General features: G+C 40.5%; 1 protein-coding gene across 1 annotated transcript in view; it reads right to left on the bottom strand.

Annotated features, from left to right (window-relative positions):
• Nucleotides 1-26,268, bottom strand: part of SND1 (staphylococcal nuclease and tudor domain containing 1) — a 444,881-nt gene that overhangs the window by 390,588 nt on the left and 28,025 nt on the right. The window contains exons 2-7 of the mRNA XM_012473984.2: nucleotides 18,196-18,345; nucleotides 9,843-9,963; nucleotides 5,486-5,564; nucleotides 3,086-3,246; nucleotides 1,884-1,975; nucleotides 1,132-1,290 (exon numbers count right to left, since the gene is read on the bottom strand). Coding sequence (XP_012329407.2) covers nucleotides 1,132-1,290; nucleotides 1,884-1,975; nucleotides 3,086-3,246; nucleotides 5,486-5,564; nucleotides 9,843-9,963; nucleotides 18,196-18,345 — 762 coding nt within the window. The remainder of the gene's footprint in view (nucleotides 1-1,131; nucleotides 1,291-1,883; nucleotides 1,976-3,085; nucleotides 3,247-5,485; nucleotides 5,565-9,842; nucleotides 9,964-18,195; nucleotides 18,346-26,268) is intronic.

Below are 26,268 nucleotides of genomic sequence, written 5' to 3' on the forward strand. Positions count from 1 at the left end.
GCAGTTTATGTTTACAGTGGAGTAGCTTCTCTCACTAGGAAAACACTCCTAAGATGGGAGACATGCCACTTTGAGACTCCTTTCATCTGCCTTGGCTTCGTATCCCAACAATATCCACCATGGTAACTCACTTAACAGGAGTAGGATAAATGCTAGTGGTATTGAATGGAATTGACATTTCAATAGCTCTTCTTGTGGGCAGAGGAGGATGTTAATCTTTAGTAGAGATTACACCTTATTCTTCCCTCCCTTACTATCAGCACTTCCTCCCCTTTTCATAAGGGGAGAGCTGAAGACCAGGCTGAGTAGGGAATAAAGGAAGCTACATTTTGCCCAGTGAATTAAAATTCACACTCTACTGTGACACAGAGCCATCTGGCAGGGCATGACCAGACAGCACTCCAGAAAAAATAGACATGACCTTGGCACACCCCAAACCAAGTCTCTCAACCTTCCACAACTGGAAGAATTATCCAGCCAAAGAATAAGTAGCTTAACTGTATTGGACACAGGTTACAATAATGAAAATCCATTCAAATTTAGGTATTAAGAAGGCCATCTTTCATCCAAGAATAACCCAACTACCAAAGGGCACAATAAGGTAAAAACTTCAACAATCGGAAGCACAAGAACATAAAGAATCTATTCCCTGCTAAAAGCAGAGTTAAGAGGTAGCTGGATAAGGCCTGGAATACAAAAAATAATTTTTCCATACCTTAGTTTCCTCATTATTGATCTACCAGTACTTCAGCTAGCTGACTTCTAGAACTCACCAACCCTATTCTACAAATTTCAGTTCTACTTCTAATGAATGTAGCAACCTCTAGGACCAAACAGTTAGATAAGTACGTGATCAAGTTCCTCTTCCTCTTCCCCAGTAACACTTGAGATTAATTTCCTAAAGGTGAGAAAATTGTCCAATTCTGTAAGATAAATGATAGCTCCCTAGAAAATCAAAATCAAAATTAATATCTGCCTGAAAAATCAGCAGATATTAATAATAATCCTGCCATAATATTTTGAGGAATGTTAAATACAGGGAAAAAGAAGAGAAAGAGAAGCAAACTCCTGCTCTTCAAACCCAAATGCATCCCTAGCCCATCGCAACCCAGTCTGCACAGACACACTCACTGGATGAAGGATGGTACCCAGAATGTTCTGGTTGTGGCAGCTCTCCAGAATGATCTGAACATCTCTCTGAAGCAGTCGCGACTCGGTGAAAAATTTGGCTTCTGCAGCAAAAGGCTCTGGTGTTTCACTGCCATCTGCTTCCCGTCGAAAAGTTGGGCACTAAAGCAAAAGCAAGGTAGGTGAGTAATGCAGCCTAAATGTGCGTGCTAGGCACTCTCACCCCACGCCAAGCCTTCCAAAAAGCACACATGTCACAAAGCTAAACTCAGGAAGGTCTTAAATCAGGCCTTCTAATTTAAAACACACTGGTAAAAAGGGACTGGAAATATCATCTCAGACTTCTTGGCAAAGGAAGATAATAAAACTCACATTATCATGAGGACAACAATTTTAATTACAGTAAAAAGTGGTCCCTTACTGATTTTTTAAAAACCAAAATAAATATTTTACATTAATGCTTAATGCAACCATATTCAGCAAAGTTCATGGCCTCTCATTGCTCCATTTCTCTAGGTTTACATACTCAACAATCCTTAAGCACAGCTCATTTCAAACAGACCCAGAATACTTTAAAAAATAAATAAATAAAAGTTATTCGATCCAATTAGAATTGTCACACTACAAAGTTTAAAATCAATGTTAATGGCCCCCATTAGGACAAAACAGCAGATCCAAAGTCCCCAAGTAGAAGAATCTATCACTGAACATCCACAAACTCTATACCCACCACGTAGCCAAGAGTATGGTCTGACCTTAATGCCTGACAGCATGACTGTAACCAGGTAGTAATCTGGGAGGAGCAGGGCCCTGACCACACTGCCGTCCCGCACATGCTCGATGATAGCTGCATGACAGAATAGACAGCTTAAGCCCTTAGCAAACATCTTGCCAAGGATAAACAATGCTCAATCAAACTGCATTTAACACAGTTCCTCTCCCCGAAAACCCTGAGAAAGCCTCCCTCTGAAAAGTAAGGATGCACTGGCAGATCATAAGGGTTTATATAACACACTCTTGCACAAACGATTCCTGGAGAATGCAGATTAGACCTGCTTCTCCATCTTCTGAACCTTCTGGGACCTCGTGGCTCACACTGAAGGTTTGTTATCCATAAGCCAGGATGTTCACCTGAGTACCAGGCACCCAGCAAAAAATAATTAGTAACTTAAGATTGGTAATAATTTTATTTTACTAAGTCTGAAGTTAGCAAGATCTCAAAATCAGGCCAAAAACTATATATCACATAAATACACATACAGTCAGCCCTCTGTATCCATGGGTTCCACATCCATGGATTCAATCAACCACAGGTCAAAAATATTCAGAAAAAAACAAAAAATTCCACGAAGTTCCAAAAAGCAAAACATGAATTTGCCACATACCAAGTATTATGCTGAGTCTACATGAATGAAGTGGTGTGTAGGCATTGTATTAGGTATTGTAAGTAATCTAGTGATGATTTAAAGTATACAACATGATGTGAGGGGGTTATAGGCAAATACTATACCGTTTTATATAAAGGACTTGAGCATCTTTGATTCTGGTATCCCCGGGAGGAAGATGGGGGCAGGGTCCTGGAACCAATCTCAATGAAGGATGACTGTATATGTTTAGATATATATATAATACATGTTTCTACCTCTAAGTTTCAGGATAGTATTTAAGTAGCCTTCTTTTAGGGAACAGAACATAACCAATGTGCAAAATACCAGCAATTTACTACCTTGCAACAGCACAGGACTAGCCTCTTCAAAATGTATCTGATGTGATCTACATGAACTGAATCCAAATTCCCTTCTGAAATACTAAGGTGCTGTTTTACCCTGAAGGATTTCCCATGGATACTAAATAAGTATAAGAAAGGCTTACTAGATTTTACAAACCTCAAGAAGCAAAGAGTGCAAACAGAAAGAAATCACCCTGAGTCGTATCTGTCTGTTCCCGCCAGCCTCACCATTAACAGGCTTCTGATGGTGTGAGTCCACAAAGTGCCTTGGGTTTTCAATGGTATACTTGAGGTCCCGGATAGTATGTGAACCGTTGCCCTCACTCCACATCCCTTTCTTGGCTGCCTTTGCTTGTTCCTCACATTCTGAAAGCCGGTTCTGCTCAGGACTGGAACATAAAAAATAAACAAGAGTGGTTAGTGAGTTCACAAACAGAAATATGAGGCTCTCTGACAGAGGGTTTCTTCAGCATCTTCGCCCCTTGAAGACATCAAAGCTCTGTTTCAGATCTATGGCTTAAGACCCAAGCCTATAACCAGAAAATCATCATGACTGCAATTTCTAGATTCCAGACTTGTTCCTTCAACAAAAGGTTAAATAGTAAGAGCATTTAAAGCGACGATCTAAAGAACACACATGTCAATACTGCCACCATCACTGAATAGAAGAGAACAAGTTAGTGGCTTAGAGCTGCTCCAGGGGATAGAGCTTCATTTAGCCAACCCAGATTCAGGAACTGGAATCCAGGCACAGCTCAGTAGTGCAGAGAAGCCAAGTAAGAACCACTCTTTCTCTCTCTTAGTTTACAGAACAAGGCTGGGAAATATGGAATGAATACTGCTATCACAGATAATGTTACCCCCAAACTACTTACACATTCAATAAGGCAAGCTAGACAAAAGCAGCTTGAAAATGGAAGCCTCCTCCTTCATCAGGCAAGAAACCAAACCACGTACTAGAGCCGCCAAAATATCAGTAGACAAACCAAAGCAAGTTTTTTTAAAAAAGGCTAGAAATGGCTCCTCTTTCTCTATTATATCTAAGCTAAAGGCAGCAAGAAACTGCATGGCTTTTGCATAATCTCAAACACCCGGTGCCATCAATGGTTGTATGCATAAACTGAATCTCTTCCCCTCTTCAGCAGGAGGGATTCCTAAGCAAGGACAACCTACCAATTTCTCAAGCCAGAAGTCTTCGCCTCTCTTCCCTCCCCTACTCCAAAAGGCAACTACGCCCCCAGGGATCCAAATTCACAGTCAAAATTAGATGAAGAAATACAGCGTAAGAGACTGAACCAAACACAGAACTGGGAAAAAGTGACTTGAAGTCAAAACAATTTTGGAGGAAAAGCACTGATACTCCAGGAAAGATTTCTTTGTTGGATGACCCAATCATGCCGTGAGATATTTTTATTATTCATTCTAGTTGCAAACTGAATTCCCAAAAAATACTGAAACGGTAATCAAGCCAGTAACTGTCCTTAAGATACAGCTTTGGCATACTTTCAAAAACACCACCAAAACAAATATCTTAATTCAACAAATTCCCACTAGCATACCCCAATTAGAGAGTCAGAAAATGTCTCCTCGCAGTCAGAAAGGACCACAGACGTCCATGGTGAAAGACCTGGCCCCTAAGTCTGTGAAGGCAGAAAGAACACAAAAAGTGCATTTTTGCCTTTGCTCATCCTCATCATTGGTATACCTCATGCAAATATTTCTCTAAAGCCTTTCCTATAGCTATGACAGTCATGTAAGACAGCAAGGACTTAATGAAATAAAACAGCATTATTACAGCCTCCGAATTGTACAGATGTAGCACTTTTCAGAAACTAAAGTGTTACTGAAAGCCAGCTGCAATCCATCCTACTGAGAACCAGCACTAGTGAACCTGAACATGATATACATACTATAAACCTGACAAACCCCCAACCCCTTTCTAACAGGTTCACATCGATATTGGCTAAAAAAAAAATTTTACCTATTAAGCAACTACAGATACATAAACAACACAGACTTAAAAGACTTTGAAGATATATAAATTTTTCCTGACTCTCAAAACAGAACAAATGAGGCCTTGTCAGTTTCTTCAGATTCTAAACAAGAGATTTTTCTTTGTATTCTATTTATCCACCCACTAATTTTCACTATACTTATTCCTTGCACTGTTTAGCTACTTGCTTACTGCCTGTCTCCCCATTAAAATGTTAGCAGAAGCTAAGTCTGTTCACACTATATTCTCAGTGCCTAGAAAACAGTCTGGCACATAGTAAGTGCTCAATAAATACTTGGGACTAGCTAAACAGACAGATAAATACTCTGGAACTGAATATCTATGGTCTAAGACTTGTTGACTCTTATGACTATAAAGAACAGAACTGCCTAGTCTCAAAGCCTGTATTTAAAAGAGTCATATACCTCAAACACCATTAATGAATGCTGAGTGACTTCCTAGCTCAGAATAATCTATACCTGGGCAAGAATATCCTTGAAGCTGTGAAAGCCCTGCAGTTACCCATGTCTGGGGGCAAGAATGAAAAAATGCAACAAAGCCAATTTACAGCTGACTACCCAACCTCCCTTGATGTCTCAAGAAGTCAGAGAGACAGAGGAGTAATGAATACTTACTTATTAGCTCTCATGCCTTCTCTCCGGGTGGCTAAGCCCTCTGCAACCAGCGATTCTGCAATGTTTTCGCCATTGGTATCTGAGGAGGAAAAGGGAGTATTTAAAAACAAGATTCAAACCTGCCTCCAACAGCAACAGAGCCCAAATGGGACCACTTTCACACTTAGCTCCTCAAGGAGAATAATGCTGCTAGAGAAATGGACAAGGCAGCAATGTAGCACTGGGTTTTTCAGGAAACCTCTTTTCCCATAATATGTAGTCTCTAGGACACAAAGGTCTATCAGTCTTCTTCTCAGGAATTTGTTTTTAATTTTCTAGTGTATCTTCCGGCCAAAGGCAATCTCGGGAACCATGGGAGACAGACAAGAAAGCAAGACGCATGCAGCTGGCAGCTCAAGAGACTATAAAGCAGTAACTGGAGGAGTAGAGGCCTGGAGCTGAACACAAATCCGGCTGCTTAATAGCTTCAACAAGCTCTCTCAGCATCTTAATTTACTCATCTCTAAAGTGGGGAGAGCACTTGCCTTGATGGGTTCTTGTGAGAATTAAATAATAATATGTATAAATCACCAAGCACAGTGCCAAGTGCATGGCAAGAATTAGAAAAAGTTAGTCCCTTCACCCTGTACAATCAGAGAGACGGATTCATTTAGGGCTGCCTATCACACATTATGCCAGAAAGTCCAATTTTTCTCAGGAATGTCCTATTCTCTGCTCCAAGAGGACACCAAGACAAGCCACACCATTTGACAAAGACTTTCTCTTGTTCTCACAGAGACACTGAGAGAACACTGGCTAGATTTCTCATTTCTCACAAAGCAGCCATCAGACCTGGCAAGAAAAATGAAGTTAAACATAAAACCCAATCTGATTAGGTTCTACCCAGGCACTTGAAACATTAATTGTATTTCGATGCTATTGAAAAAGCTTTTAGACTCAGAATTTTCTCTTAAATCTCTGTTTGTCATCCAAAACCATAAAGGAAGACAACTATGAGGGAAAAATCACATAAAAATCTTTAATATGGCAGAGAACAAGCTCCAAGATAACCTGAAACACAGCAGTCTAACTGATAGGTAATGTCAGCACAGAATAAAATTCTGTAAGATTTATATTCCACATACTACACATTGACTTCTGCGAGTAGTAATGGGTACATACATCGCCTCCAAGCCCAACCTAAGGCCTCGCCATTATCATGCCCAAATTTCTGCAGGGGTAAATCTTAAGCCTCTTTTCCTACCAAGGAAAGCTGAAGTGAGGAGTTTATATAAAGAATGTTCAGGTTCGGAGGGTGAGTGTGGATCACCTGACCCTTTCCATTGAGGTTACTGCTGAGGCCAGCCAAAGACACATTAGCAAATTTTACATTGGTTCTTCTAAGCAACAGGAATCCCAAAGAGTGAAAAATCAAAAGGAAGGACTCAATGATTAAGGGAAAAGTTGAGCAGTGAAGTGCTAGGAGGTCAGGGGGAGGAAAGAACGAAGCCCGGATACAAACAAAGTAAGTGACCATAAAAATGAACCAATCCACAGCACATCCAATAAGCCAGACATTTTCTTGGCACACAGCACGCTGAAATGGCCCACTCTAAAATGGCCCACTTCTAAAAAGTGAGTTCTGAATGCACCTGCAAAAAGGAGAAAAATGTCTTCCCCTACGGTGGACCCTCAAGAGAGGCAACAAAATGTGGCAGATAGGAAAGTGAAACAGGAATTTGTTTTCAAGGGTTTCATTCTTGCTTCTTACTTACCAAATTCTGAATTTGACCAAGTCACATCTGGAGACAGTATTCAGAGCAGGTGGGTGACTTTATTGTCTTCAAAAGTCAGAAGACTAATCATCTCTTTTTTAATAAAAAGTTCTAGGTTAACCACAAAGTCTCAAATTCTACCATTCCCCCCCTTCAAAAAAAAAAAGGTAACAATAAAATAAAATACACCAATGCTAACTATCTAAGACATTGTTTTCTTTCATTATAATAGAATTGGCATTAAGAGTTAGTTAAAACACCTTAGTGAAAATATTAAACTTTAAACCATTTCTTTACCTTTAAAATGGAAAGATATAGGTAATTTCAACCATTCTTTAAGTACATATTTATTGACCACCTACTATGTGCCAGTTTTTATTCCAAACACTAGCATGTTAACATACTAAATTATATCCAGTTTGTAATATGAGTCAGTTTAAGAAGCAAACTTTTAAAAAACAACTAAAGATAATTAAAAATGTCAGCTTCCTTAAACAATTTGGCCATTTTGGTTGAAGACCAAGGGTACTAAAATGAACTCTTAGGGGTGGTCTACTTATAGAAGTATCTGTGCCCAAAATCATCTGTGGTCCAGTAAGGTCTCTTGTGGGGTAAGAGAAGACTGACCAGCTGTTATGGAACTGAAATTTTTTAGGTAATGAAATTCTTAAACAATTGCATTTTGAAGATAGTATACTTCTTTTCCTTGTACATTTTTTCTAACCAGTAATTATCAATAATTATCTTTAAGTGTTTGTTTCTTAGTATGAGAATATGGGTAAAAAGCAAACTTATTTACTTATTTCCCTTTTTGAAAAGAGTCCTTATGTTTCTAGAATTTCTCATTCAAACAAGAAGCAGGTAGCCATTTTTGGGGAGGCTAAAAAGAGGTATTTCTCTACAAGGTAGGACACTGAAAAAGATACCTCCAACATCATTCCCAGCTCATTTTTCTAAGACCTCTATCATTAAAAACAGAGCCTTAGCAGAATACTGTTAGCACTGACATTCTACCCTGCTTGCTTATTGCTAGCACTGACTATCCGATTCAAATAGATTATCCAAGTCAACTCCATTACATGAGCTATCTGAAAGGGTTTTAATCAAGGAATCACAGGAAACTTAAAAAAAATCTGCTCCCCAAATAGTTCAAGGAACATAACTTCATTTTCATCTGACTGCTTTCTGGAGAACACCCTATCAATTCCTCTTTCAATGTCCTATTTCTGTTCCAACTCCATTCCTCAATCTTACTCTCTTACTACCTAATCCAAAAAGCCCAGAACACCTAATATCCCATGAGCCATTTGGCCCAGCTAAACAATAGGTGTAGGTGTATATATGTATGCACACACACAAAAACCCAGAGTGAGGTGCTTCACACATACTATCTCCCTTTTTTGTTTGTTTTTAACCAGGGCCTCACTCAGTCCCTCAGGCTAGAGTGCAGTGGCATAATCATGGCTCACTGCAGCCTCGACCTCCCAGACTCAGGTGATCCTCCCACCTCAGCCTCCTGAGTAGCTGGAACAACAGGTGTGCACCACCACACCTGGCTAACTTTTCCACAGAAACGGGGTTTTACCATGTGGCCACAGACTGGTCTCAAACTCTTGGGCTCAAGAGATCCTCCTGCCTCGCAGTCCCCAAGTGCTGGGATTACAGGTGTGAACCACCGTGCCCAGCCTATACTATCTCTTTAAATTCTCTCAACAACTTACAAATGAAGAAACTAGGTCTTACACGATTTCAGGGTTAAGTAAGAATACATGGTAGGAAATCAGAATTCTACATCTATGCAACTCCAGTATCTGTGTTTCTTCCATTCCATTACAAGACATGTAGGCTGCAAAAAACCACAGGCCCTCAAGGAATCTTCCTTTTCAAAAGAGTTCCCAAGCAAAGAAGAAAAGCCACAAGATAGATAAAAGAAATAGAAGATGCAAAAGTAAATCTATAGAAATTCAATTAGCATTTTGACCTAGAAGCGCAGAGCCATTGAGTTTCATGAGCTGATGGCCTAAACACAAGGAAGAATGCAACTCCATACTACATGCACCAAACCAAGCCAGGAAAGCAGGAAAAGGGGTACACAAGGAACAGGACCACTGGGGGCGTTCCTCTGTACCTATATATTCCATATGCCCAGGGCCCAAAGCATTTCCATTTACACCTTCAGCCAACTGTCCTAGAGCTTCCTCCACCAGAACCCACATTGGCCTTCCACCACAAAAAAACTGGTGTTTTTTTTTTTTTTTTTTTTTTGAGACGGAGTTTCATTCTTGTTGCCCAGGCTGGAATGCAATGGTGCAATCTTAGCTCACCCCAACCTCTGCTTCCTGGGTTTGAGCAATTCTCCTGTCTCAGCCTCCCAAGTAGCTAGGATTACAGGCATGCACCACCACACTGGCTAATTTTGTATTTTTAGTAGAGATGGGGTTTCTCCATATTGGTCAGTCTGGTCTCAAACTCCCAACTTCAGGTGATCCACCTGCCTTGGCCTCCCAAAGTGCTGGGATTACAGGCATGGGCCACTGTGCCCGGGCAAGAAAACTGATCCTTAAAGGAACTTCAGAGAAATTAGTTCTCTCCCTGCAGCTCACCTTTTCCAAGGTAGATCATGCCATACTCTCGCCCCTGGGGCGTCTTGTTTTCTATCGTGAAACAGACTTCCTTCCCAATCAGCTTCTTTCGAAGGAACTCTCGAGCTGGAAATGCCCAAGGCTGAAAGACAAAACAAATATGTCACATGAGAACTGCCTAGTTCCAGATGCCAATCAGCATTTAAGCAACTTCATTCCTTCAATAAATGTCTGAGTACCCACCGTGGTCCTGGCCCTGCACTGGACCTTGAGAATGTAAAAATGAAATGCACACAATGCAGATCACACACTTAGGGGGCTCATAAAAAAGGAGGGTCCAGCAGTTGGTTTAAAACTAGCACAGACACTAAAAACAGGCCACAGAGTTTTCCAGACACTGGCAGCAGGACTTTTTCCCTATCACTGTCTGTTCAGAGTTATAGCTTACTTTGTGAATAACATTTGCCAATGCTTTTATAGCACATACCATGTGCCAGCCACTGCTCTAAATGCCGTATATACATATCAACCCACTCCTTCAAATGGGAAGTCCAGGCTCCAGGAACCCACCTAGGCAGAGGGAATTCATAAATAACAACTACCACCTCCATTTCTCTACCTCTTTCCAGTTTATAAAACACTTTCACTGCCTATTAAACTAGCCTGAAACCAGTTAAAGCCATTGTTGGAGACAGGATTCTAGTGTTCTCATTTCAGAGTGAATCCCCTGCTCAAGAAAGAGCTTTATTTAAGTCATCTCCACCCTCCTCTTTAAAGATCAGCAACAGTAAGAAGATATTCCTCAAAGTGTCTCTTCTACTTCTGCTCTAGTCTGAAGCCTTTACAGGTCCCAGCATCCTGGGGAGGACACCAGTAACAGCCCCTGATAAAGTACCACCTGATAACAGTGATTTTTCCCTCTCACTTGCTCCAGGCACAGACACGAGGACTGAGCCACACAACCACATGTCTCCATGTCATCTCAAGATAATATACAAAGGAATGGTTTTGCCCCTCCCCACCCTATCCCACCTGGGATGGTTCAGACAAAGGGAGATTCTCCTCTGAAGCCACTGGCACAGTGGCCACTGGCACTTGAATTTATAGTCTGGACCTGGTTGAATGTCCCAAGTTCTCTTAGAACAGAAATGGGGAGGGAAGGGATAGGTGTTCAAGGAACATATGATCAGTAAGAGCTCATATGCCGAAAAAAATGCAAAGTATAAAAGGGAAAAGTGATTCACAATATGCATATATTGTCTATTATAATCTCTTCAAATCACAGAACTCAAGCTACACACAGTAAAGGCAAAACAGTAAACTGGTGGCCCAAAAGGAAGCCTCTGTTAACCTTTTCGGTCCATGCTAATTATTCCATGAAGTCACCCAACAAGCTTTTCTAGAAGAAAAACATCCATATGACTTTCAGGAAACCAGAAACCAATCAAAAGGTGGCCAAGTCCACCAACCCATTGGGCTGGTATTCATAAAAACAGTACTGTTACATAACATAAATCATGAGGTTCTAGAAAGAACTGATCCTGAGTAAGGACTCTTAAATATACAAAAATGAACTGATACTCCCTTATGTGATGCAAACTCCTCAAAGCACCAGCAAACAATGGAGCAATTCACTCAATGGCAATATCAAGTTCACCTTGATTTTATGTCTCATTTCTAACCCCCTACCTCAATCCCTAAAAATGAATCAGATACCAGTCACCAAAGAGTCTGATGATTGACAAATGATCCCAATTATCAACCACATCACAGAAACAGCACTGAACCAATGAACACAGCCTCCCACATTTTTATTACCTTATGGATCAGCTTACTCTAAAAACATACCCAGCTATAGATAAGTTTAAGATTTAGTCCGGAGTACCATATTAATATTTAAAATTCAGTAACACACAGCTTTCCTAAATACTTGGAAAAGCTCTGACAAGACCAATGCTCCTGAAGAAGGCCACGACTGGTGAAAACTCACTTATTAAGGGTCAGTTCACAGGAAAATATCCAGCCCCTGCAGGGAAACCTCCAATTTCTACCAACCAGGCAGAACTTTTCTAAAAAATTTTTAAGGTTCATTGAAGAAACATCTTCCTCTTAGGACCTCATGTTTTCCAGCTGCTTAGTCACTGGTCAGTGAGAGAAAACCACACTGGAGGTCTAATAATCTAGCTTCTGCAATCTTCCTTTCCTAAATAAGCCCTCTCAAGTTGTGTGCCATTCAGAGTTGGGCAAATTCAATAACTGGACAAGATATTAATTAAGAAGACAGGCAATCAGGAGACTCCCAAGAGCTATGCAGGAAAGCAACTGACCACATCACTCCTCCCAAGGGCAAGAGAGCACTCTGAGAGAGAGTCCTTGTGGAAATGAGGCCAGTGTTGTCCATGTGTCCACACAAAGGACGGCCAGGTTATCTGATGAAGTCTATCCTAAGAGAATCTTGCAGAACAACTCCAAGAGTCAGGTATAATGAAATCTGCTCAAAGCATTTATTCAAATAAGGGCCAGAATGGTCTAATAGGAAGAATAACTGTGGTCTATTCAAATGATGCCCCAGAGTCCCATCTAAGAAGCAAGTGGCTTTTAAGTAGCTGAGACTTAAAATTACTCTTTCCTTTAGAACGCCCAACTGCAGGCAATCTGACAGCCTGCTTGGCAGTCCCAGACCCAAGCAAGGTTGTCATGTCTACCATAATGAAATTAAGCTTTTAATTCCAATCTTCTCTTTGACCAGAGAGATTCTTAAAACTATGGGGACAAGATGAAACCCCACAACATAAAATCTTAACGAATTACTATGTACACAGCCCAACACGCAACACTTTTTGTCCCTCTTTCTCTTCCAACTATCCCACTGTACCATCTGGATATGTAACTGATAATCCTGCTCTGTCGTCCTTCCCCAGCTACCCCAGTCCTCAACAGCTCCAATGAACACAGGATTATGACATTCATTTTTATTTTAATAATAGCAAAATATGGCTGGGCCTGTAATCCCAGCACTTTGGGAGGCTCATGCCTGTAATCCCAGAACTTTGGGAGGCCGAGATGGGTGGATTACCTGAGGTCAGGTGTTTGAGACAAGCCTGGCCAACATGGTAAAACCCTATCTCTACTAAAAATGCAAAAAAGAATTAGCCAGGCATGTTGGACACGCCTGTAATCCCAACTACTTGGGAAGCTGAGACAGGAGAATTGCTCGAATCTGGGAGGTAGAGGTTACAGTGAGCCGAGATCATGCCACTGCACTCGAGCCTGGGTGACAGAGTGAGACTCAATCTCAAAAACAAACAAAAATAGCAAAATATTTATTTTTTTATTTTACTTTTTCTCTTTTATTATTTTTTAAAGACAGTATTTCTTAATTTTTTTTTTTTTACTTCAATAGGTTTTGGGGAACAGGTGGTGTTTAGTTAAATGAGTAAGTTCTTTAGTGGTTATGACATGCATTTCTTTATTTCTCATGAAACCACAAACAACTTTACCAACAGCAAGAGCTCAAAAAATCTGTGAGAAATAAATATGTAATTCCTACAGTGCCCATCCATGCAGTATCTAGGCTGCCTGGAGTAGCTAGGCAACGCTGGGGATTAGCTTGGAACAGGGAAGGGAAGGCTGCGGGCGTACAGTGGGGCTGCTTTCATTGCCACAGGACTTAGGAGACAGCTGAGTTTCTTTGAAAGAACAGATCATGATGGAAGGCAAAGAATAATCACGTGAAGATACTTGGGACAGTGCCACAAAGGGATGCAAATGAGCAATAAGGTCCCTGATTATTCCTGAATGTGAAAAAGCTAAACATGCTCCAAAGAAATAGAAAGCCAGAGAGAAAGGGTAGTGCCACGTTGCACAATCTTTCAACCGCAAAAAGGAGATGCTCAGGTTATTTTCCTCATAATTCACTTAAATGTTTATTCACTGTTTACCTGTATTGTGTCAGGTACTGACTACACATAAAGACACGGACATGAGAGAAAGGCTCTCTTCTTTAGAGAGCTTGCGATCCAGTAAAGATATATAAACATGTAAACATGCAATGAAATGTTGTGAATGCTATGACAGCACAAAGATGGGATGATGAAAGAAATGTCAGGTGTGATTTCTTAAGTGGTTGAATTTTAAAAGACAGCAGGTGCTCACCAGCGACAGAGGTGGCAAAGGAACTACTGATGGAAGGGGCAGCATGAGCTGAGAGCAGAAGGCAGGACTCCAGCCTGTGAAAAGACCTAAGTTCTTCAGCATGGTTGGGGCTTGGCATCCCAGAGGGGTTTCAGTAAAAGAAGTCTAAAAGTCAAATCACAAATGGGCTTGTAGTCCAGGCTAAGGCATTTAGATTTGTCACAGAGGTAATGAGAAATTACTGAAGTGTCTTGGAATACGAGGAACCACTGAAGAATCTCGTAAAAAAACAAAATTATGTATCAAAAAAATCTGAGAGCATACGGAGAAAGGATTAGAGGGAAGGAGAATGAGGGCAAAGAGACTATTATTTCAACATCTAAGCACTCTATCAGAGACAAACAAAGAATAGCAGTATTAATCAAATGTCAAGGATGGATAAGAGAGGTTTTAAGGAGACAGCATCTCCAGGCCTCCTTAAAGGCTTGGATGTCAGCGTTGGGGTAGGGGGTGGGGGAGTCAAAATGAGAGTAGGGATATCAGGTTTTTCAATCAGTCAACATTACTGGTAACTTGCCTCGATGCAGCTTTAAGGGCACAATAGGAGGAAAACCAAATCACAGCAGGGTGAGGAGACATTGGATTATTAAGAAGGAGAAATAATGGCTATGGGCTAAGAAAAGATAAAATCTGCAGCTATCAAATATTTCATCTCACGGGGATCTCTGAAGAGTTACCAGGAGAAACAGTGAGACTGAGTTACTACAGGAGAGACAAAAAGCACTAGACTGTATAAATATATGGAACTATAACAGAATGCTAGGATCAGATTACACAGTATCCTTTCACCTAGGATAGTTCTGATAAGATTTCACTGTCCTGTTAACATGGGATACAGTTAAGATATTTTAGAACAAATTCCAACTGGCCTTGTGTTTCTCTGCCCAAGATTCTTGTCCACAAAACAGGAAATTAAAATCCAACCCTTCTTTCTTAGAGGCCACGCTACTTCTCCCTTCTGGGCAAATCAACTTGGTCAGCTCCAAGAAAGGTCAATACTCTTCTCTTGGAAGCAATCAAGTTGTTACACCGTAAGAAAAGAAAACTATTCAAAATGTAGGCTCACCCATTTGTTAATGCCCAAAATGAGAAAAATGCTAGAAGACATTTAATCTTCAGTGGTTGATCTAACAGTACTAGGAGTATTTGTAGTAAGGGAAATTAACAAGCAGCAGTAGTGATTACCACAACTAACATTTATTAAGTATTTTATAAGCATGCACTAAGCACTTCATGTTATCTTGCTTAATCCTCATTAAATAAACCTGAGGTATACACTAGTATTCCCAATATTTGTGGTCCCTGATGGAAGACCAATGGAAAAAAAAACTGATTTTAATCTTCTTAAATGCATTTTAATCTATTTAGTCTGATTGCTGTTGGTAGCAGAATTATGGGAGATTTTTCCTCTATCTCCATTATCTATACCATTGCTTCACTATCTTCTTAATTAAAACAAAATGTCCTTTATTATAATTTTAAAAACTAAATTATTTCCTTAAATATTAATAAAAGATCCACGTGAACTCTTGCTTTTTCTTCTTTACCTCCCTAGCAGGGAATAGCACAAAAAGCTGAGGTGCCAACCTGCTCAACATCCTCAAGTTGGGGCAGAGGACAAATAATTAGAATCCAGAAATTTTGTTCCTTTTTTTCTTTTGAGATAGGGTCTTACTCTGTCACCCAGGCTGCAGTGCAGTGGCACAATCATGATGCACTGCAGCCTCCAACTCCCAGGTTCAAGTGATCCTTCCACCTCCCTCCCAAGTAGCTGGGACTACAGGCATGCACCACCACACCCAGCTAATTTTTTTTTTTTTTTTGGAGATGGGGTCTTGCTATGTTGTGAGTTGACAGGGCTGGTCTTGAACACCTAGGCTCAAGCAATCCTCCCCACTCAGCCTCCCAGAGTGCTTGGATTACAGGTGTGAGCCACCATGGCCAGCCCAGAAATTTCATTTCTGATAGCCAAAGCACTGCTAAAGGAGAGTACCAATGTTTCAAAGTGTAGAAACCAAAGACTAAACAATGCCAAATTGGTACTCATAGCAGCTGCCCAAAGGGCAGAAACTTAAGGGGTCAAAGGCAGACCACAAAGAAGGCAAGGCAGGGGCAGGCATTAGAGGCTGAGGGGTATGGGGGAAGGATGGAGGAGATGGTGGTACAGGGGCATGGAAGTTTCTCAAATCACAATAATACAGTGGTTCTTAACTACTCTTGAGTCATAAGTTCCCTTAAGAAACTGATAAAAATGGCTGGGTGGGGTGGCTCACACCTGTAATCCCAGCACTTTGGGAGGCCAAGACAGGTGGATCACAAGGTTAAGAGATCGAGACCATCCTGGCCAAGATGGTGAAACCCCGTCTCCACAAAAAAAAATACAAAAATTATCTGGGCGTGGTAGTGTGTGCCTGTAGTCCTAGCTACTCGGGAAGCTGAGGCAGGAGAATCACTTGAACCCAGCAGGCAGAGGTTGCAGTGAGCCAAGATTGAGCCACTGCACTCCAGCCTGGTGAGAAAGTGAGCCTCCATCTCAAAAAAAAAAAAGAATCTGATAAAAAACTCCCCCTCTAAAACAATTCATGAATTCAAGTCTACACAAAATTTTACAATTTCATAGGATTTATCTATGCCTTCAGAGATACATGGATCCCAGATTAAAAATCTGTAACAAGCCAGGCGCAGTGGCCCACACCCGTCATCCCAGTACTTTAGGCCGAGGTAAAAGGATTGCTTGAGCTCAGGAACTCAAGCCTGGGCAAACTAGTGAGACCTCGTTTCTACTACAAAAATAAAAATAAAAATTAGCCAGGTATAAAAATTAGCACACGCCTGTAGTCCCAGCTCCTCAGGAGGCTGAGGTGGGAGGATCACTTGAGCCTGGGAGGTTGAGACTACAGTAAGCCATGATTATACCACTGCACTCCATCCCAGGCAACAGAGACCTTGTCTCAAAAACAAAGATGGGCAGCCAAAAAAAGACTGAAATCACGTCCTGTGCAGCAACATAGATGGAGCTAGAGGCCAGTATCCTAAGTGAACTAACTCAGAAGCAGACAATCAAATATCACATGTTCTTACTTTTATAAGTGGAAGCTAAACAATGGGTACGCATGGACATAAAGATAGAAATAATAGACACAGGCCCGGTGCGGTGGCTCATGCCTGTAATTCCAGCACTTCAAGAGGCCAAGGCGGGCGGATCACCTGAGGTCAGGAGTTCAAGACTAGCCTGACCAACATAGGGAAACTCTGTTTCTACTAAAAATACAAAATTAGCCAGGCGTGGTGGTGCAAGCCTGTAATCCCAGCTACTCGGGAAGCTGAGGCAGGAGAATTGCTTGAACCCAGGAGGCGGAGGTTGTGGTAAGCCAAGATCGCACCATTGCACTCCAGTCTGGGCAACAAGAGTGAAACTCCATCTCAAAAAAAAAAAGAAAAAGAAAAAGAAAAGAAATAATAGACACTGGAGACTCCAAAAGGGGAGAAGGAGTGAGGGGGGTGAGAATTAACAGATTATCTACTGGATACAATGTTCAATATTTGGGTCATAGATACACTAGAAGCCCAATCCCCACCATTACACAATATACCCATGTAACAAATATGCAAATGTACCCTCTGAACCTTAAAGAAAAAAGAATCTTTAATAAAATAATAAAATATGGGCCTAGCATTTATTACAAAATGAAAAGTGTCTGAGCATATAGGTTTTAACTATCTCTGGAAAGAGACACAAGACCCTAGTAACATCAGGTGTCTCAGGGGAACTACTATATTTTTCACTATATATCCTTCTGCAATTTGAACAATGTAAATGAATGAATTCAAAAATAAATTAATAGAAGAGCTGTGCCATAACCAATGATGATTTCAAATGGCTGAGGCTACGAGGAAATGTTCCTAACCTATTCCAAGAAAAGTAGCAGTGAAAACACGACAAATCTAAGTCTATGGGAAAGGCACAAGAAAAAGCCGCAAAGCTTCGACTGCCATGAAAGGTACTAAACATATAAACAACAGATACAAGCTGCTTGTGGGTATATCCAGAATCAGCAGCTCTACAATATGAAAATACTCAAAATACAAAGAAAGAGTACATCAAAATGGCATCAGCCACAGAAGACAGTGGGCTATGACCTAGGTTCACAGGCTCACGATGTCCTCAGGAAGCACCTACCTCATCAGGGGTATCTTTTCCATCAGGTTGTGTGGCAGCTGCCCGGCGAGCAAGATTTCCAGCGCGGATGTTGCTAAGGTTGATCTGCCGCTCAGGAGGAGGCCCACCACGAGGCTGACCTCGGACAATGATGGCACACCCTGAGAGGACCTAAGAAGGGGGAAGAAAGACAAAATGAATGGTCCAGAGGCCGTATCACCATAATGCAGGTTGTGTACCACTGTATCCCCAACATTTCAAATAGTACTTGACACTTCAAAGACATGTCAAGTCGTTTACTGAATGACTAAATTAACAAAATTGTTTTTAATTTTTTAAGAGAAATACCTACATAAAGTCTTGGGCCAAATTCTGAAATGATAGACTCAGAAATCCAACAACAGAAAAGTCATAGAATAAACAGACTAGGGTAAAAAGGTATGTGAGAGATATAGATCAGTGACCTCTATAATTTCATCCCAGCAAGTACCACCCCTTTCATTCTTTCCAATTAATAAGAAATTAATATCTCCACTGACACTTTCTTTCCATTCTCAGATTGAAGCAAACAATGAAAGGCTTAAGAAAAGGGGAAGCTGCGGCTGGCCACAGTGGCTCACGCCTGTAATCCCAGCACTTTAGGAGGCTGAGGGAGGCAGATTACTGAGGTCAGGAATTCGAGACCAGCCTGACCAACACGGAAAAACCCTGTCGTTACTAAAAATACAAAATTAGTAGGGTGTGGTGGTGCATGCCTGTAATCTCAGCTACTCCGGAGGCTGAGGCAAGAGAATCGCTTGAACCCGAGAGGCAGAGGTGGCAGTGAGCCGAAATTGCGCCACTGCACTCCAGCCTGGGCAACAAAAGCAAAACTCCATCTCGAAAAAAAAAAAAAAAAAAGAAAAGGGGAAGCTGACTGGGCAGGGTAGCTCACACCTGTAATCCCAGTACTTTGGGAGGGCAACGGAGAGATCACTTGAAGTTAGGAGTTCGAGACCAGCCTGGCCAACATGGTGAAACCCTGTGTCTACTAAAAACACAGAAAATAGCTGGATGTGGTGGCAGAGATCTGTAGTTCCAGCTACTTAGGAGGCTGAGGCTAGAGAATTGCTTGCACCCGGGAGGCAAACGTTGTAGTGAGCTGAGATCACGCCACAGCATTCCAGTCTCGGTGATAGAGCAAGACTCTGTCTCAAAAAAAAAGAAAAAAAAGGAGAAGCTAAAGGAATAAGTCCCTACACACCATTAGGAGGAACTGAGCATGCCCAAGGCTATGGCGGATGCAATAACCTAGAGTTTCCCTTGTAAACAGTACAAGAGAGAAATAAAGAAGTAATCTAGAAAACCCATGTCCTACATGATTAAAACATAAGACTCTAATAAGCACCTTAAGGCTCCCAAGTGCAGTTAGCAGCTCCTTTCATCTCTTTAATCAAAGATGCCAGGCATAGAACCCACTTGCAACTGTGAAAAGAGCTCTGAGGCTCACTGGCATTAACCTTAAAATATTTGCAAGGGAGAAGAAGGGAGGATTTTAAGTGAAAGAAGGGAAGAAGAGGCATAAGAAAAAATGACCCAAGCTATTCCAATTGTCTTTGCGAAGAGACTCACAATACAACAAACAGGTAGGGGCTGACGCCCTGGCTTCACTAGATCTGAAAGACTCTCAATTCCATGCTTCATAAAAAATAGCTTTTGAAAGGTTAGTAGTGAGAAGGTTGGAGGGTTCTGTCAACACAGAACACCATTCAGACAAGACTATGGGGTTCTCAGTAAAGGAATGATCCAAAGTTGAATCAAAGGAAAAGAAAAAGGACAATGAAAGGAAGCTGCTCCTTTCACTTAGAGTGCATTGCTCCCTCACCTCTCTACCTTAGTTAATGCTTTCAATTGTGAAATATTGATATAAATACACAAATGAATTTAAACCCTTATGTATGAATTAAAGAATAAGAAAAGTAAACATCTGAACAACCACCACCCAAGTTAAGAACTGAAATATTGCATACTGCCAGAACCTTGGATTCCATGTGCCCCTCTCTACTTGCAACCGCTTCTCCCAAACCCCACCATTACTCTGACCAGGGAATTTATACAAATACATCACAATTCACTTATCCACACTGCCTTTTTATGGTAATTCTATAAAAAAAATTGTACATTCCAATACACAATATTTAATTGTACATTAAATTAGTACTCTGATAATGTTTCAATATCCCCAACACCTTAAGCAGACAGACCATGGCCTAAGTCACTCTAATCCCTGGTCATATACCATGGCACACACACACAAAGACTGTCTTCCTAATCCAGTTACAAGGCATGCTTTTTATTTTTGTCCCATTATCAGCAATTAAACCCTAAAACTTCTAACCAAATAACCATGCTAACACCCTATCCTGAGAACTCATATCCTAGGCATCATCCCAGGGAACTGACATTCCAAAAGATAAGCTCTCAAACCAAACAAAGCCAGGAAGGAACAGGTACACTACTGTAGAGGCTTCTTGAAGTTCCTGAATAAGAAGGGCCAAAGAAGAAAAGGAGAGCTTGGATCTGACTCATTTATAGTCAATTCTTTCTCACAAGTGGCAGAAACAAAATACACAGCAAGAATAGCACAGTGTAGAATACCTGCACTTGAAATCATTCGGGCACAAATTCCAAATGAGGCTGAGGATAGCCAAGCTACATACAGCACACAAACCAGAAAATCTGTCTCTAGTGCTTGCTGCTCAATTTTGGTCAAGTTTTCACAAAAAATGTAATAAAGCATTCCCAGGAGACCTCTTGGTAAAGCCCAGCTGGAAAAGCTAAGGCCCATTTACAAGAAAACTCATCTTCTCACAAAGGTGAACTCTGATAAGCAAGCACTGACCTAGCCTAGGAAACCATCTTTGTTTCTCAAGCCTGACAAATGCCACTGAGAAGCTCAAGAACAGAGGGACTGATGAGAAGGGCCCCTTTCATCTCTAAATATCAGAAAGTTATTGCGTTTAATGCCTCTGCCTAGTTAAATCAGATCCCTGGGGACAATGGGTCTACAACTATTATACTGGCCCCATTAAGGGCTTTGGCAAACAACCTGTACACAGTAATTGTGCAAAACTCCTTTGTACACTCTCTCTTCTCCCTGAATGCTAAAGGCTGCTGTCAGAACTTCTTTGCATTATTGTACCAAAAATGTCATTCATACAACAGTTAATGCTTGAACCAATATTACAGAGATGATTTTTACTCTACAGGCTCTCTACACTTTTATACCACTGAATATATGAATTCAAGTAGCAGTCACCAATTCAACCTCCCAAGTAAAAGGAATAGATTCATTGTGGCAGGTACTGCTATTTCTATTCCTCCCAGAGGAGAGGATTAGCCTGTGTGCATCTTTCCTTTGAAACTCTCTTCCTCTCATTTGGCTATTGCCTTGTTGGAGAGGTAAGAAAAAGACTGTCTGTACACTACAATGGAAGTAAGAGAACTATTTCTACTAGGGAAGAACTAGTTTCCCTCCTACTACACAGAAACTGAAAGCATTCAAAACACACTACAGGCCAGGTGCTGTGGCTCAAGCCTGTAATCCCAGTACTTTGGGAGGCCAAGGCGAGAGGACTGCTTGAACTCAGGAGTTCATGACAGCCTGGCCAACACAGCAAAATCTCGTCTCTACTACAAATGAAAAAATAAAAAAAATAGCCAAGTGTGTGGTGGTGCACGTCTGTAGTCCCAGCTACTTGTGAGGATGAAGTAGGAGAATTGCTTGAGCCTGGGAGGTCAAGATTGCAGTGAGCCATGATCATGCCACTACACTCCAACCTGGGTGACAGAGCAAGACTCCATCTCAAAAAACAAACAAAAACACACTACACCTCCTTTTTGCTATTTCCATTTCACCTGCCAACCACTGTTAAGCTCTTTCACCTGTCTTAATTGCCAACAGTCTTTATTCAAGTTCTTCCTCAATGAAAACATTGCAATGGCCTTCCTGTAGCTAACAGTCTCCATCAAATAAAACCAAGGAAAAATACCTTCTAGGGGAAAAATACTTTAAATGTCCAGGTAAAATATGAAAAAGGCCAAGGGTCTATACGCTTGACAATTTATATCTCATATGGCACCAAAACAAGCCATTTTTCTTGACCTGTCAAGTTGATCATTGTTATAATTTTATTCCCTAATTTATTCACATTAATTCAATACAAACTTAATGAGTGCCTACTATGTGCCAGGCATTGTTCTAGGCAAGTGGCATGTTTCAGTGAAACAAAGCAGACAAAAATTTCTGCTCTTGGGGAGCTGACATTCTAGTAGGGGGAGACAGACAAACATAAGCATCACATGTAAGTAGAATATGTTGTTTATCAGAATTTTAATTTCAGGAGAATAATGTTAAGATTGAGAAGAAGCTGCCATGGGTAATTAGTCTGCCAAAACTGCTGATTCATGTTGTAAACTTTCATAGATGCAGTAATTATCCTTAATTGCTAATTTATAGAGCATAGAAAGCAAGTCAAATGGTTACTGCTTTATCCAATTATATTAATAAAATGACATTCTAGAAAAATGATCTTAGAACTACCTGATACAGCGGGAGGTTTGTGAAACCAGTTGTCACAATGAGTCAGTTTGACTGAGGTTATGGATTAGAAATTTCTCAGTTCTGCCCATAAAGGTTGCAGAAGGACAGGGTGTGATTCAAAGGACCTGGCTTCAGGGCACAAGTCACATGGTTACAAAGGCTGAAACAAGGCAGAAGGAAAATGGGGACACAAATTGTTCAAACCCACTTAAAGGTTTACTGAGAGATTTACCTACAGTGAAACACTATATGGGCAGCCACTAAAATGTTGCCCAGCAACAGGAACACCACATTAAATCTTCACTAGATTCTGATAAATGACTTGGTTTATTTAACTCTTTAACTCCCAGGCCAATGACACAAGACAGAAAACGTCTTATACAAAAACCCAGCCACACTAAGGACAAAGAAAGGGATGGTATAGAAATTTGTATGTCAATGAAACCAATATTTTTTCCCAGCTCAAGGGCAAAAATCCACTTTGGTCTGAGAATGGCATCTTATCAGCCTTGCAAAAAGGACTGGCTTAACAGGTATATTCACTAGTTAAGATATTATAATACGTATACTATAACAGCAACATCCACCAATATGAGGAACCAATGTGAAGAATGAGGGCAGACATCTGATGATAAATATTACAAAAAGAAGGCCCAACACAAATCCATACATTTATGGCCAACTATTTTCAACAAGGGTGACAGGATAATTCAATGGGGAAAGAGTAGTCCTTTCAACATAAATGTGTTGGGATAACTAGATCTCCATGTGTAAAAGAAGGAAGTTGGCCCTCTGCATCATACCATATACAAAAGATAACTCAAAAAGGACCAGAGACCTAAATTTAAGAGTTAAACTATAAAAGTCTTAGAAGAAAACAAACGTGTAAATCTACATGACCTTGCATTAGGCGATGGTTTCTTAGGTGACACCAAAAGCACGACAAACTTAAAAAAAAAAAGATAAATTGGACTTCATAAAAATTAAAAATAGTGTGCTTCAATGGACACTCTCAAGAAAGAAAAAAAAAAAAGGAGTTGCAAATTCTGGATACTAGACCCTTATCTCATATATCTGATATATCTGTTAAGGGTCTAATATCCAGAATAAAGAACTATTATAATTCAGTAAGAAGACAACAACCCAATTAAAGTAAGTTGAAGAGACATTTATCCAAAAAATAAATATAAATGGCCAAAAGGCACATAAAAAGATGCTCTTCATCATTAGTCATGAGAGAAATGCAAATCAAAACCACAATGACGTACCACTTCACAACTCCTAGGATAGCTAAAATCAATAAGACAGGCAATAACAAGTGTTGAGAAGGATGTGGAAGAACTGGACCCCTCATATATTACGAGTGGTACAGCTGCTTTGGAAGAGTCTGGCAGTCTCTCAAAAGTTAAACAGTTCCCATATGACATTGCGATTTCACTCTTAGGTATATAGATAGATATAGATATAGATATCTCCGAGAGAAATACAAACATAGGACCACACAAAAACTTGTACACCAATGTTCACTGCAACATTATTCATAATAGCCAAAAAAAGAAGAGAAAACAACAAATTTTCATCAACTGCTGTCAACTGGTGATAAAATGTGGTATATCCATACAATTGGAATATCATTCAGAAATAAAAAGAAATTAAGTATTGATTGATGTTACAACATGGGTGAACCTTGAAAACATTATGTTAAGTAAAAGAAGCCAGACACAAAAGGCCACATACTGAATTGCTTTTGTTATGTGAAATGTCCAGAATAGGGAAATCCATAGACAGAACACAGACTAGTGGTTCCCAGGGACTGACAAGAGGGGAGAGTGGGGAATATACTAATGGATACAGATTTCTTTGGAGGTGATGAAAATGTTCCAAATTAGTGGTGATTACTGTACGAATGTGGTAAAAAGCCACTGAATTATAAACTTTAAAACTGTCAACTTTAGGATACGTTAATTATATCTAAAAAAAAATGTTTAAGATCCAATACAGAACTACAAAAACATGGGGACATAAAATGTTATTTCACTATAGAGACTTCCATATTCTTGCAGGAAGATTAGATGTTAGCTGGAAAACATCAATAAAAAAATTTTTTTTTAATGGCAGCTGACTGAGAAGCAAAAGTCAGGCATGGTGACTCACCCCAGAAGAGGCTGTAAGTATAAACCTTAAAATCCTCTAGAAATAACTAGGTAGGAAGCCACAGGAAAAAGACAAAACTTCAGTGAAATCTACAAAGCTCTAAAAAGGATGAAAATGGCCAGAAGCAATACAAGCTTTTTTCTCAGAAGCAATATAGCGAGCATCCTGTGTGTTACACAGAAAAGAGAACCAGGAAAGTCACTGAGCTAAAAAGGATGCCACTCTTCAACTGCCACAACCCAAAGAAAGGTTGCACATGCAGGGACTCTACAGCAGAGTGGCAAAGAAGCAGGCCAGGGACTCCTCTGGACAAGGTGTTTTCTACACCTAAAAATACCACCAAGAGATGGGGAAGGAGCTGCTGTAAAAAGAGGAGGCATAGTTTGGTCCTATTGGATCCCCTTTAATGAAATGAAAACATCTAAAGAAACTAAATGAAAGCAAGAGTAACTAAAAGGAAACTTAATTGGGGACCATTTCAAAAAACATATCAGGAAAAAGCTTCCTGGCAGCCAGAGCTGTTGCCTCCACAGGAAGAATCATCTCTTGAAAATTAAAAAGTCATTTAGACTAAGCAAGCAATCCCAAAAGAACATAAGCTGTGTGGTCTGGGAGGCCTTTCCCAGAATACTCACCAACACAGTCAGTTTTTTATTTGTTGTTGTTGTTGTTGTTTTCCTGGCAAGAACAAGAGGCAAACCTAAATTAGAGGGCCCAACATTCAAACCCAATGAACCGGAAGCCCAGGAGCTCATGGCACTGCTGACTCATTGGCTCTGGATACATTCACAGACCCAGCAGATATAAGCACAAGTTGCTGCTCTGGAGCAGCTAAGCCAAAAATCGGGCCCCAGTTTACATATAGGGAGTTTAAATCTCAGGGGGACCATAATAATCATCTACAGAGAGACTTCAGATAAAGACAGCATCTAATTTGGACCCTTTTATTTTACAGCTGAAAAATCTGAGAGCAAGACAGGTAAAGTGACTTTTGCCTCCAAAATAACAATAACCAGGATTGACAGTAGAGCAAGGACTGGGGTTGAAGTTTCCCAATCCTGATATTCCACTATGCCACACATAGAAACAAGCATTTGGGAGCCGATTTCTGTTAAAATGGTATCTGAGGTTACCGACTGATTAAATCTTTTTCCCAATTAAAATCTGTGTTTATATGTGCTAGTAAAACAGGTGTTGGAGACCAAATCACTAAGCAAGTAAAGCTTCCATGAGCTAGCTGTCCCAAATCATACCAACATTTATTAAACCCTACCATCTGCAAGGCAAGCTGACTTAGAGTCCAATATTACAAAAGAACACCCAAAAAGGAGACACGAAGAAAGAAAACTTCAAAATGA

Source organism: Aotus nancymaae, unplaced genomic scaffold (assembly GCF_030222135.1).
Source record: "Aotus nancymaae isolate 86718 unplaced genomic scaffold, 86718_ANA_hifiasm-v0.15.2.pri h1tg000002l, whole genome shotgun sequence".
Classification (NCBI taxonomy): Eukaryota; Metazoa; Chordata; class Mammalia; order Primates; family Aotidae; genus Aotus; species Aotus nancymaae.